This window comes from Dreissena polymorpha, chromosome 4 (assembly GCF_020536995.1).
Source record: "Dreissena polymorpha isolate Duluth1 chromosome 4, UMN_Dpol_1.0, whole genome shotgun sequence".
Classification (NCBI taxonomy): domain Eukaryota; kingdom Metazoa; phylum Mollusca; class Bivalvia; order Myida; family Dreissenidae; genus Dreissena; species Dreissena polymorpha.
This window is the reverse complement of record NC_068358.1, coordinates 72,281,903-72,296,553: the sequence shown is the minus strand read 5'-3', so window position 1 is coordinate 72,296,553 and position 14,651 is coordinate 72,281,903. Positions and strand designations below refer to the sequence as shown.

General features: G+C 36.4%; 1 protein-coding gene and 1 long non-coding RNA gene across 7 annotated transcripts in view; both read right to left on the bottom strand.

The window, feature by feature from the left end:
• LOC127876217 (CREB-regulated transcription coactivator 1-like) overlaps positions 1 to 14,651 on the bottom strand; it is a 54,287-nt gene that overhangs the window by 10,215 nt on the left and 29,421 nt on the right. For 5 of the 6 annotated variants that reach the window (XM_052421265.1, XM_052421267.1, XM_052421266.1 and 2 more), the window contains 4 exons: positions 14,293 to 14,493; positions 11,531 to 11,551; positions 6,383 to 6,652; positions 663 to 872 (listed from right to left, as the gene is read on the bottom strand). In XM_052421265.1, coding sequence (XP_052277225.1) covers positions 663 to 872; positions 6,383 to 6,652; positions 11,531 to 11,551; positions 14,293 to 14,493 — 702 coding nt within the window. The remainder of the gene's footprint in view (positions 1 to 662; positions 873 to 6,382; positions 6,653 to 11,530; positions 11,552 to 14,292; positions 14,494 to 14,651) is intronic. The other variant, XM_052421268.1, reaches the window with a different exon arrangement.
• On the bottom strand, positions 3,593 to 4,389 carry LOC127876221 (uncharacterized). Its single transcript, XR_008047739.1, has 2 exons — positions 3,903 to 4,389; positions 3,593 to 3,746 (listed from the first exon to the last, which is right to left on the bottom strand). It is a non-coding gene; the product is annotated as an uncharacterized LOC127876221 (long non-coding RNA).

The window sequence follows — 14,651 nt, the reverse complement described above, 5'->3', positions numbered from 1 at the left end:
TCAAAGCTTTTAGTATCTTTTATGGTTTTGACAAGTTTTATTTACTGGTCAATGAGTAACTGCCAGATATACATGTATGCAAGATAACTTACAGATTGTGTATCATTTTCTATTTGATGCTTCAGCGTATAGTTTAAGTAATTCCAATAAATGCATAATGTTTACAGCTCATAATGTCACAATTTATGTAGATAATTGATTAGGAATGTCAGAATCAATGTAACCCCATGAAATCATTCATTAAAATAAAGTAAAGCTTTGAAACAAACGTGACCAATCCCTCCTTTGTCACCTTTCAGGGCAAATAACTCAGCAGTGTGTATTAAAATAGGAAAGACAAGTATCTTGCATATCTACAACATACCATAGTAAGGACATATTTGAAGCTTAAATTTAATTGTTAAACCCTTTCCCACTAAGAAGCAAAGTTAAAATAGCCATGTGCAACCAGCAAAAAACTGAACTGTCTGCAAGTAACTCAGGTTTTATGCCATTTGCTGCTCATCAGCATCATAGGGTTAGCCCATAAAACTTCTATTCAGATATCTATCTATTAATTAAGGTATTTATTTTTTTTTAAGGTCTGACAGAAAAGATTTCCTACAATGCACCACTCTCAAACACTGCTTTAAAAACTCATGCATTCAAAGACTCGAGCTCACCATGTTAAAATGTTCAAACTGTTGTTGCAGTGCATTTGTCTGTTGCTGTTGGAGATGATAAGAGTCGTCGAAGATGTTGTTATGCCATGATGACCCTGGGGGGATGCCTGGAGACTGGGAAGGGGAGTAGGAGGACTGTGAGTGGGGCGACGTGGGCGACTGGCACGCACCGCCATCAGATATGTTGTTCCTGTACTGAGACATGTTCACCTGGAAATGAGACATGTTCACCTGTAAATAAGACATGTTCACCTGGAAATGAGACATGTTCACCTGTAAATTAGACATGTTCACCTGGAAATGAGACATGCTCACCTGTAAATGAGACATGAGACAGTTGACCAGTTACATTTTCGAGACAAGAATATCAGTGAAACTGATGGATGCTCCCATATGATGTGATTTGTCAATCTATGTGTTAATTGTGTGGAAACTAATTATTATTCAAGGGGCCATAACTCCTTGAAAACTCACTGGAGTGGAACAATATGACATTATAGGTATGCCCACCATGAAGGATACTGCATGGTTTCATACACTTCGGATAATAAGTTCCTGTGATCAATCACAGAAACATCAAATTCTTTTGATTGTCATAATACTTATCGAAGGGCAATAACCACCTAAAACAAGAGCTGTCACCATAGGATGACTTATGCCCCCTATAAACGCTTGATAGAAGTTATGAGCTTTTTTCGAAACCTAAACGCAGATTTCGAAACCTAAATGCGGACCCTTAGTTCAAGGTCAAGGTCACAGGGGTAAAAATTTGTGTGCGTATGGAAAGGCCTTGTCCGTATACACATGCATACCAAATATGAAGGTTATATCTCAAGGGACATAAAAGGTATGAGCATTTTTCGAAACCTAAACGCAGATTTCGAAACCTTAACGCGGACCCTAAGTTCAAGGTCAAGGTCACAGGGGTCAAAATTTGTGTGCACATGGAAAGGCCTTGTCCGTATACACATGCATACCAAATATGAAGGTTATATCTCAAGGGACATAAAAGGTATGAGCATTTTTCGAAACCTAAACGCAGATTTCGAAACCTTAACGCGGACCCTAAGTTCAAGGTCAAGGTCACAGGGGTCAAAATTTGTGTGCACATGGAAAGGCCTTGTCCATATACACATACATACCAAATATGAAGGTTATATCTCAAGAGACATAGAAGTTATGAGCATTTTTCGAAACCTAAACACAGATTTCGAAAACTAACGCGGACCCTAAGTTCAATGTCAAGGTCACAGGGGTAATTTTTTTTTGTGCCTATGGAAAGGCCTTGTCCATATACACATGCATACCAAATATGAAGGTTATATCTCAAGGGACATAGAAGTTATGAGCATTTTCGAAACCTAAACGCAAAGTGTGACGGAAAGACAAACAGACAGACGGACAGTCCGATCACTAAATGCCCCCTTTTCTTCGAAAGGGGGCATAAAAAATCTAATATTAGCCTCGGTGACCTTGACCCCAGTGACCTCAAACCTCATCAAAAGGTAGAGGTCCATGCTACGTACCTACATGCCAAATACATAAGAGATCAGTAAAATATTGTAGGCGCTATGAGAAACTGTAACAAAAGTGTGACTAAAAAAATCTATTATTAGCCTCGGTGTCCTTGACCCCAGTGACCTCAAACCTCATCAAAAGGTAGAGGTCCATACAAGGTACCTACATGCCAAATATATAAGAGATCAGTAAAATATTGTAGGCGCTATGAGAAACTGTAACAAAAGTGTGACTAAAAAAATCTATTATTAGCCTCGGTGTCCTTGACCCCAGTGACCTCAAACCTCATCAAAAGGTAGAGGTCCATGCAAGGTACCTACATGCCAAATATGTAAGAAATCCGTAAAATATTGAAGGCCCTCTGAGAAACTGTAACAAAAGTGTGACTGAAGGAAGGAAGTAAGGACAAAGTGACAACGATATGCTACCCAAAAATTTTTGGGGAGCATAAAAAGGTTGGCCTGAAATTTATTTTTAAATAATGTGTTTCTTCAAGGAATTAATCATACAAATTTCAGTACGCAACATACTGAAAATTAATACTTTCGTCTGCTTAAAATAACATGCCAAGCTGATGATGGGAATAAAAAAACATGTTAATATACAAAGTTAAAAAAGCAATCAAACAATACATGTACCTTTCTTTTTGCATAAAGAGAATACTTTTTATATTGAAACATTGTTTTGTTTTACTCGCATAAAATTAACTGTATAGCTTTGGGTAATTAAAGCTATAAGCGCAGACGTTAACAACACAATTATTTTACTCTCTATAGAAATCAATTGAGGATTTGGTCAGCCTATGTTTATTTAAAAACAAGAGTGCCAAACTGTCACAAGATACGCCCGTTTGAAAGTTTTGGACAACTTGATAACTTTACCATATTCGAACTGGACCTAGATATTGTCTAGATACAACTTCTGACTAAGTTTAGTGAAAATCGGATGAAAACTATTTGAACTAGAGCTTTGTCACTGAATGTGACTTATACCCCCATACCACTTTGACGCAGGATAAAAAGTTGTTTAAAAGTTTCGGATGAATACAATTTGAATTAGAGTCCGGACAAAGTGGCGCCGTTGAAAATGCACTAATTGACCCTATGACCTAGTTCTTGACCCGACATGACCCATATTCGAACTTGACCTAGATATCAACTAGATGCAACTACTGACCAAGTTTGGTAAAGATCGGATGAATACAATTTGAATAAGAGTCCGGACAAAGTGGCGCTGTTGAAAATGGACTAATTGACCCTATGACCTAGTTTTTTACCTGGCATGACCCATATTCGAACTTGGCCTAGATATCAACTAGATGCAACTACTGACCAAGTTTGGTGAAGATAAGATTTATACAATTTGAATTAGAGTCCGGACAAAGTAAAATGCACTAATTGACCCTTTGACCTAGTTTTTGACCCAGCATGACCCATATTCGGACTTGACCTAGATATCAACTAGATGCAACTACTGACCAAGTTTGGTGAAGATCGGATGAATACAATTTGAATTAGAGTCCGGACAAAGTGGCGCCGTTGAAAATGCACTAATTGACCCTATGACCTAGTTTTTGACCCAGCATGACCCATATTCGAACTTGGCCTATATATCAACTAGATGCAACTGCTGACCAAGTTTGGTGAAGATCGGATGAATACAATTTGAAATAGAGTCCGGACAAAGTGGCCCCTTTGAAAATGCACTTATTGACCCTATGACCTAGTTTTTGACCCGGCATGACCCATATTCGAACTTGGCCTAGATATCAACTAGATGCAACTGCTGACCAAGTTTGGTGAAGATCGGATGAATACAATTTGAATTAGAGTCCGGACAAAGTGATGCCTTCCGCCCGCCGCCCGCCCGCCAAGGGGTTTCACATTATACGTCCCGTATTTTATACGGGCGTATAAAAACAATTTAAAAGACTGATTGCTTGCAACAAAAAAGTTAAGAAAAATATTGCATCACGATTATCATAATTTGCTGAAATCTTTACTATTAAAGGTTGTGTTAACAAATGATGCCACCACCTAAATCACAATTTTCAGCTTAGAAGTAAACTGTTGGACTGATATAATAATGATAAAAAAGTTTTTCAAAAAAGGCTTACCATGTGCACATTGTGCTTAGGTGAGCTAACAAGAGCTGTCAGAGGACAGCACGCTCGACTATTCAAGTGCTTGACAGTATAACGTAAGCCATCATGGAGAGGGCGGGGGGGGGGTATAATGTGGGTGTGTGGTCATTTAATAGATGATCTTTCAAAAATAAGGAAAAGAAAATATTTCCTTTTTTTTGGGGGGGAGGGGGGGTTCTGGGGTGGGGCATGGGGGATGGTTTGGGTGGAGTGCATTGTGGTATGTCAGGTAAGTGTTGTTCTGTCAAAGTATAAATCAAATGTGATCATAAATAAAGAAGTTATGGCAATTTAAGCAAAATGTTCAATTATCTAAGTATAAAAGGGGCCATAATTCTGTCAAAATGCTTGATACAGTTGTCTGCTCTTGTTTATAGAATGGGATCATGTTGGTTAAGAAGTATGCAAAATATGAAAGCAATATGCCAAAGGACATAGAAAATTTTGAGGTGGTACGCAAACTTTAACACAGATTTATCAATAATATGCATATTCTAAGTATAAAAGGGGCAATAATTCTGTCAAAATGCTTGATACAGTTGTCTGCTCTTGTTTATAGATTGGGGTCATGTTGGTAAAGAAGTATGCAAAATATAAAAGCAATATGTCAAAGGACATAGGAAATATTTGGGGTAGTACGCAAACTTTAACATTTGCACGCTAACGCTAACGGGAACGCTAATGCCGGGGAGAGTAGGATAGCTCCACTATATATATTTCATATATAATAATCGAGCTAAATAAGGAGAAAAGCAAATCCATAAAAGGTTTTCCTAACTAAAAATTGAAAACAATATTTCCCCATGTACTTGATATTCACTAAAACAACACCAAATATTCGTGCAAAGATCATGCAGGTACATCCATATAAGCATACAACTGATCAGCCCCAAATAATAATTGATATTTAAACTATATGTTTAATATAATTCTAATTTCTATATACACTATAATGAGGAAGATTTTTCTTTAAAGTACTTATCATTAATAAATAAAAAAGACAAATTAGTACATATACAGTTCTAACCAAATACCAACAGTACAATTTTAAATGGAGCAAATTTTATAAATACAATGTATACTTCTAAACACAGTGAAACAATAAATTGGTTTCATAAATGTGCACATAAATTGATACAATTATGTCACTAAACATAAATACATCTTTAAAATGGGAGAATACATTCCAAAGAAACATTAATATTTGCCACTCGTACAGAAACAATCAAAATACATGTACACATAATAATTGGAAGAAACCAAACATGTGTACACAGGGCACAGATGCCCACACATTTCACTTTTGTCTCAAAACTCTACTTATGTTAAAACAAGCTGTTTTTAGCAAAATTTTACTCATTACCTCAAAGTGGGACCTTGACCTTTGAGGTACATGTAATTAGATGGATGATACACCAAACACTTAGTCTCCTCATAGATGAGAAGTCATAGATACGAGAAGTCATTAGTGGACCTAATAGTGGTACATCATTTTTTTTTATTGCATGATGAATAACAGAGTTAGCGCCTTGAGTCACAGTTTTATACAAATGTAAATCAATTTACCTTTGACCTTGGAATGTGACCTTGACCTCTGAAGTAGGGCAACATGTATTTCTTTACAAGAAATTCTGTCTCCTTTTGAGGTAATTTAATGGAAAGTTGTTTTAAAATAGCATAATGCAATACAAGTTACAGCCCATTATCAAGCTGTTCAATGACTAAATATGACCTTTGAACTCTTAGTTTGACCTTAGCCTTTAAGGTAGGGAGAGGAGTGTCACAGGCATGATGCTTTGCATGTGGGCCAAGATATATAGTCATGGATTAGAAATGAATTTTTAAGCTGTTTTATGGCCAAATGGGACCTTTGAACTCTAAACCTTGACAGTAGAAGTAAGGAAAAGGATGTTTTGCGATGGTGGACATTTGTGCAAATTTATTTCAAAATCCATTTCATCAATATGTCATGGAAATTTTTGCAAAGGCGTACAGTGCGACTCCTATATGCAGCCTTGTTTAAAGACAGACATAAACAATCTCTGAACGACTTGTTTACCTCTGGAGAATCATTTTCGTGCGAGGTGACACACACTTTGGGAAGTGGCCCCAAGTGGGGCGGGGGTACCCGTGGGCTGTCATTGTGTCCCATGAGCCCACCCAATACGGGCCCATGGGGAGTGTGGGTGGGGGAGTGCTGGGCCCCACCAGGCCCCTGCTGCTGATGTTGCTGCTGATGTTGCTGCTGCTGCTGTAGGCGCATATACAACATATACTGTGCCTGTGTGCGTGGGTCCACGTGCAAAGAGCTGAGATCATGGTTCTGTACCTACACAGGCAATCAACGAAACAATATGGATGAGCAACCACAACATCAAACTAACAGCAATTCTACCAACAAATTCTGATCGGCCTTGCAAAGAATTTGGCACAACAAATTAAGGGTGGCCAGTTCAAGTGACAAATGCCCCCTAAATGCTCTGAATTTAAGTTCAAGTATACACTCGAGTAAAAAAAACAAAGGGCAATAACTCAGTAAATCTTGGAAGACAGAGGTACAATTCTCTTTGACACCATAAACACATTTATTATAAAAATAAAATTATATGACCTCACATTTACATGCACTGACTCCAGTACAAATTTACAGCTTTGCAAGACTGTACAGGATTTGTTAAATTGTTTGTATCTCACAGTATAGAACATTATTTTGAAAGAACTACCTATATTATTTTCTTAAAAGAAGCATTATTACTAGTTATGAAATGAGTACCGGTAGTAATTGTTCGTCAAGTGGGGTGTAATTGTAGGAATTGATATTTAAAGGTTAGGTATTAACATATAAGTAATAATTAATATTGCTCTTCCAATTGTTAATAAATAACATACTTGACAACGCTACACCCAATATCAGTAATGTTTATATAAATTAAAATGTACAAATAAAAATAACTTTTAAGTAGGCACAACTCTATGAAAATAAATAGACATAAAAAAATTGCAACTTTGTCTAAGCCCACTATCAGACGTTATTAGTAAATATAAAACTTTAAGGCCTTCTTGTTTTCAGATTTTGGAATTTATTTTGTTTTATGTATATATTATAAATGTGACCCCTGGGACATTGTAAGTTTTCAAACCAAGGACATGGTTTAAAAAATCTTTGAACAGGACCTCTAGACATTTGGCACCATATTCAACAGGCTGGAGTGATTTGAACAATTTTCATAGAACACCACCCATTAAACATTCGTAGTTTTGTAAAAAATATGCCAAGCAATTCAGTAGTTTGAGACAACAAGAGCTGTCACCATACCATGACAGATGCCCCCTATAAATGCTTTGATAGAAGTTATGAGCATTTGACCATGCTAAATCCTTGAAATGCACTAAGTGACCCTGTGACCTAGTTTTTGACCCGGCATGACCCATACTCGAACTTGATCTAGATATTGTCTAGATACAACTTCAAACCAAGTTTGGTAAAGATCGGTTGAAAAGTATTTGAAATAGAGAGCGGACATGAAAAGTGTGACAGACAGACAGACTGACAGACTTACAGACGGACAGTGCAAAAACTATATACCCCCTTTTCGTCGAAAGTGGGCATAAAAAAAATGGAGGTACCAACACTCAGACGACGGACATCAAGGTATCCCAATTGCTTAAAATAATAATGTTGTGCTCAGGTGTGCTAAAAACAAACATTTATCTGATATGGTCTGGGTTTCATTTGTCACAAAAACATGTTATTGAAAAAAGTTTGTTTGAAAGGACCAAAAATGGGAGTATGTCAAAACCATGTTCTATACCAAGAGATACAACTAAATGGCTTATAACAATAATGTACAATATACAGGTACTAACACAATAGGCAAACTAATAAAACAAATGAGTAGTTCAATAAAGGGAACCTGGAAAAACTATGGTATATTAAAAGTCACTTCCATAACCATTACAAAATGTTCCGTGTTGCATTTGGTTTCAGTGAGCACAATGGACGGGGATGTACAATTACATGTATGGCTGATAAGCCTATAGCTTCCACATTAATGTTCAACCCTTTACCACTCAGATATGCACTTTGATACATTTGTAGTCCCTTAGAAAATAAAATTTAACCCTTTGCATGCTGGGAAATTTATCGTCTGCTAAAAGGTCCTCTGCTGAATTTCTAAAATTAGCATTTTCTCTGATTTTTTTTTCGAAGAAAACTATAAGAATAGCGAACAGTTTGGATCCTGATGAGACGCCACGTTCTGTGGCGTCTCATCTGGATCCAAACTGTTTGCAAAGGCCTTCACAATTCGGTTCCAGCGCTATAAAATTTAAGACTTCACATACTAGATTCAAGTTTCAAAGCCGCCATTCCAAACCCAAAGACCCTGATGAGCAGCAAACTACATGAAACCTCAACAGACTAGGAGTCACTTGCAGTTTAATGCTGGTTGCCTTAAAGGCTCTATAAAGGTTATACGATCTGTAATTATTTACCGATTTTTAATTATTGCTTTTCATATTTTATTTATAAAGGTTATCAAAAAACAATACGTATATGCAATTAGACATTACCAGACAAAAATAAGCAATGCAATTTTGATTTAAGCTCAAAATATAGTGTCCTCCAAGTCAATTGTGTTTGCAAACAATCAGTTTATTTACATCGCTGTTTACTCAGAAAGTGAAAGTCACTCAGGTCACCAAAAATATATCGTTGATTTTCAACGTTTTCCGGTATCACTCACAAAGTTGGTCTCTTCTAAATGGTTAAAACGTTTGTAGTGATCTAATAAGTAACTTTTTGCTGGTAAAAAATTGTTTAAAACAGAATTAAAATTAAATTTTTGTTCAGCTATTTTTAGCATACGTAAACGCTTTGAGGCTACACATCACGTTAGTTGCAAAGTTGTAAACATTTCTACCAATTATGAAACGGGTATATCTTCCATAAGTCTTGACAACGTTGCACTTAAGCTGTGTAATGAGCATTTTTTATGCACAGGAAACTGAAATCCGGTAAAAATTAGACCAGTTTATATGCATAATAATTTAATTTCTCACCTTTATAGAGCCTTCAAGCCATTTTTACTGTGCGTCTGAGTGGGAAAGGGTTATCTTACTTCTGGCACAGAAACTACGGCTGCACATGGACTACATTATTATTCCAGCATATTGTCTATGTCAATATGATGTATAAACAAGACTATTGCCAAGCAATAAAAGTCCCCTACCGGCTCCACCATTGTCAGAAATTCCACCATTGTCAGAATATTTTTTTATTTGTTGCCATAGCAACCAGAATTTTTGACGTAGGAACAAAATGAAATGACGTGCATAATGTCCATATTGCCAACTATCCATGTTCCAAGTTTCATGAAAAAATATTAAGAACTTTTAAAGTTAACGCAGGATCCAGAAAACCACCATTTTCAGCAGTATTTCTAGTCTATTTGTTGCCATAGCAACCAAAATTTTTGACGTAGGAACAAAATGAAATGACGTGCATAATGTCCATATTGCCATCTATTTATGTTCCAAGTTTCATGAAAAAATATTAAGAACTTTCAAAGTTATCTCAGGATCCAGAAAAGTGTGACGGACGGACGGACAGACAGACGGAGCGCAAACCATAAGTCCCCTCCGGTGAAACCGGTAGGGGACTAAAAATGTTGAACTATCAGACATGGCAAAAGATCGTCAGCCTGTCTGACATTGCCAACAAAAATTTCAAAAGGCCAACAGATTTTGTTGCAGTTTTTACAACAGCATTATTTTGAAACTACTGATTCCCATGATTTTCAGACATAATCAGATCATTTTTGTCATCATTTGTAACAACTGTCAGTAAATTAATGCAATATTGGTAAATTCCTAGAGTGATTCCTGAAGTCAACTTGACCAGACAGCCAATTCGAAAGTGTATGCAAATGAGCGTCCTCTGAACATTATTTTGATCTTGCATTCAATCTCTAACTGTCTACATTTTATTGGAGTAAAAAAATATGAGCCTTGCTCTGTGAAAAGGGGGATTAATGCATGTGCAGTCTGGGGCCGTATTCCAGTAGCTTCTTACGTTTTCACTCAAGAAATTTCTTAAATAAATTTCTTAAGTTAAATTTGAAATGTAAAAAATAAAACATGAGGCGCTTAGTATTTCTCTTTAAGAAATTCCTTTAAGAGTTAAAGGAAGTTAACTTAATTTTAAATATATAAGCAAAAATACACAGAGTAAAGAAATTTATTAAGTTTATGAAGCTACCAGAATTTAACTTAAGTGAAATCTTATATTTAAAGAAAAAATGGCAGAGATAAGAAAAAATATTGCACAATATTTCAACTTAAGTTATTTTTTAACTTAAGAAGCTACTGAAATACGGCCCGTGCACAGGACTGCACAGGCTAACCTGGGAGGACACATGCAAATGCATTGAATCCCCTTTTCACAGAGCATGGCCCATATTCAAAATGATCGCAATTATATGATTTATTTCGTTTTTTGCTATGATAATATTTCAGTCAAAATTAACGAGAGAAAAGAAACTTTCAAAAGTAAAAGCAAACAATTTCTGCATTTTACTTCTGTGTAAATATTACACAAAAGAATTTAACTGTTTCACATTTATAATAAAAATCTTACATACTGACTAACTGAGTCTACTGGTTTTAACTAAAATATGGAAAAAATTAATTGCCTTATTCAGGCAAGAGATGTGTAGAGTACAAAATAAAAATAAAATGAGGCCGGTGAAATTTACAACTGGTTTGTACAATTTCCTCTTTATAAGAAAGTCTGGCCTGTATATTATGACTGACTTTTGCCATTTCTGTGTACTGCTTTTACACCATGGGTTACAATGTTGCATCAGCAACAAATTGGAAATACATATTTATCTACTATGAGATGCTTTTATATTATTATTGCTGGATACACAGTACCATTTTGATTTCCTTTCTTCGATAGGTTTCCCATTTCCACACACATATATTCTTAACATGCTTCCTTCAATGGAAATCTTTCTAACTGACATCACATTCTTCATTCACAAACCCAGCATGACAATACATAAACACTGACACCCTGCCAGCCATGCATATCAGGAGCCCCAACATGACAATACATAAACACTGACACCCTGCCAGCCATGCATATCAGGAGCCCCAACGAAGCATGTAACCCAATCCAAAGCAAAGATTTTTAGTCACTTACATAAACAGTCCGTCTTCCACGCTTTAAAATTCAAAGCAACTAAATAAGATTCTGATAAATAGAACATAAAGAAATAAATGTGATGACTTTAATCATAAATGAAACCGAACATTAAATCATTCAAAGATGCTCTATATTACAGTCGACTCTCGTTATCTCGACATCGGATATCTCGATTTTCTCGATATGTCGAAGTAAGCTCAATGTCCCAACTTTTTTTCCTTTTTTATCTATATTAATAAACATCGCATATCTCGAGTTTCGTTATGTCGAATAATTCGATAATCTCGATATAAAAAGTTGCCCCGAGTCCCGATTTTACATGTATTTGCTGTGGTTTATCTCGAAGTGCGAATAACTGTCCCAGTGTCTGGAAAGGTGAGAAAATTTTGTCTTTGATACTTCAACGTCCCGCTTCGCCCAGCTGCTCCTGATACTGTGCGGTAGACTATTGATCCGTTAATTGCATCAATGATCACACGTGTGTAATGTCGTTTGCCATTAACACTTGAGTAGGCCTGTCACTTTATAACCTGTGGTTTTATTTTATCCTGTACTTATAATCGATTGAACTTTGCAATTTAAACTACAAAATGTACATGTTCAGTTCAGTATTCCGGAACGTGATTTACGCATGTTCAGATGAAAAACCCCCGTCTTGATTGGACGCCAATTGCATCATAACTTTAAATAGCAACATTACCAGATTTTTACTCGACAGTTTAGAAAATAATAACCGCATGTGTTTATGCAATGTAGTAACACTTAAAATGTCATTTTAAGCATTTAAATAGCAAATTTAGTCGTTCCTCGTAAAAACGCGTATATATAGGGTAGTAGAGAGTATTATGCCACACGGTGACGACTTTAGCTAGACCACTTAGCAGGTATATAGATGTTAAAAACAAGGTAAAATTTCGTCTCATTTTTTTCTTTGAAAACGCCTTATCGGTTATCTCGAACTCTCGTTATCTCGATATTTTTTCATGTTCCCGCCGACTTCGAGATAACGAGAGTCGACTGTACTATGTAATTACTCAAAGCCTAATGAGTGAGTCACTGTTTAAAGGCAAGTTTTTAAGTTCAAATCAAGGAAAACTATAATACAAGCAGGGGTGTAAAGTTGAAATCAGGTCTTTAGCATATGTCCAGGAATCTATGATAAAAGCCATATTCAGTATGAACCACTGAAGTTGCATGCACTCTATACAAAAAAACTATGTGAAACACAGAAAATTATGATTTGCAACACTCGGGTTTAAATACAACTGAAGAAAATGCAAAGATTGTTTCAACTTATCGCCTACACTCTACTGATAATTATAGAATATTAATCTTTGGTAAGGCAACGCATGCACTACTGAAGCCATCAAATAGAGGATTTGTGTTTGCTTTTGGAGAAATACACATTTGTGTGAAATAAAATTGTGAAATCCAGCGAGTGCCTTTGAATGAAATTTCTTTACAAACTTTAAAGTAAGTTTTTGGTTGCAATTAAAAACAGTGTTTTTAAGATACTCACATGTTTTGAACAAATTGCTTAATGACCATCTGAGAAATATAATGGTAAAATCTGTCACGCAGTTTCAGAGAAGTCCTTTAAAGTAAATTGATGACAACTGCAGACCACCAATAAGGTGAGCCAGAAAATGAAAAGTATGAGCCAGAAAATGAAAAGTATCTATCACTATTGACTAATGTAAAATAACTCACAAAGAGGGCTAAGGGCTTCAACCCAAAAATAAACATATCATTTCATGACTTAATCTGGACTCATACAAGGGATATTCTACAACTGAACAATAACAAGCATAACGACTATACTATTAACAACAACATCAATGGTATGTCCTTACTTCTTTATTTGTTGGGCTCACAACCTGGTCAGAAATAAATTACAAGTACATAAATGAACTCATGGAGTGATAGATATATTGCAAATTGATATTGTTATTATGATAATAACACCTTCAACACTAATTTGACCATAAAATTGTACTTGTTAATGCTGAAGCATAACACACAATAATACTTGTCCGACAGTAAAATATCCTGGGCCAGGCAAGTCAGTTATACAAGTTCCACATCCTTGCAAGGCTCAAATGTACAACTAAGCCCTGTTTACTCAGTGCAAGGCTCAAATGTACAACTAAGCCCTGTTTACTCAGTGCAAGGCTCAAATGTACAACTAAGCCCTGTTTACTCAGTGCAAGGCTCAAATGTACAACTTAGCCCTGTTTACTCAGTGCAAGGCTCAAATGTACAACTAAGCAAATTCGTTGAATTGATATCACCTGCCAATATGCTTCTGGACACGTAAGTGTTATAATTGACACTCAAAAAAGCATTTGTTCATGATACAAAGGGCCATAACTCAGTTATTAACAGATGGTGTACAATGCCATTTGACGTGCATCATCCTCTTATTGATGGACATAACCATACCAAGTTTCAATGAAATTCGCCAAAGCATTTTCAAGATATTGCTCCGGACACACAAAAAAAGCATTTTTTAAATATACAAAGGGCCATAACTCAGTTATTAACAGATGGTTTACAATGCCATTTGGCGTGCATCATTCTCTTATCCATATATATACTCATACCAAGTTTCAATGAAATCCGCCAAAAAGATACTTTCAAGATATGGCTCCGGACGGACGGACAACGCTAAAACAATATCCCTCCGCCTATGGCGGGGATAACTAAGCCGTGTTTACACAGAGCAAGATTCAAATTCACAACAGCACCAGTCTACATACCGGTGGAGACAGGGGCACCCTCATTGACTGGTTCCCGTTCTGCTGCAGCACGAGAGGACTGGGTCCACTGTGGTTCATCCTGCGTCGCTGGGAGCCAGGTGACTGGGAGGGAGATCCATTGTGGTGAGTGGGCGGCCCCATTGTCATGTGGTGAGCACTTGTTGGCGATAGGTTAGCCACGCTGTTAGCGTAGTTCGCTTGCTGGAATTGAATTGTGGGTGCATCAAGCACAGTTGTCAGTTTTAGTTTAAAACCTATTTTCAATATGGTATGTTTGTGTACAAAGCCTTATGCTTACAGGAGTGTTATGAGTGCCGTCTGTCAAATGCTACTCGAGTATGTATACTGCTTTCTAAATG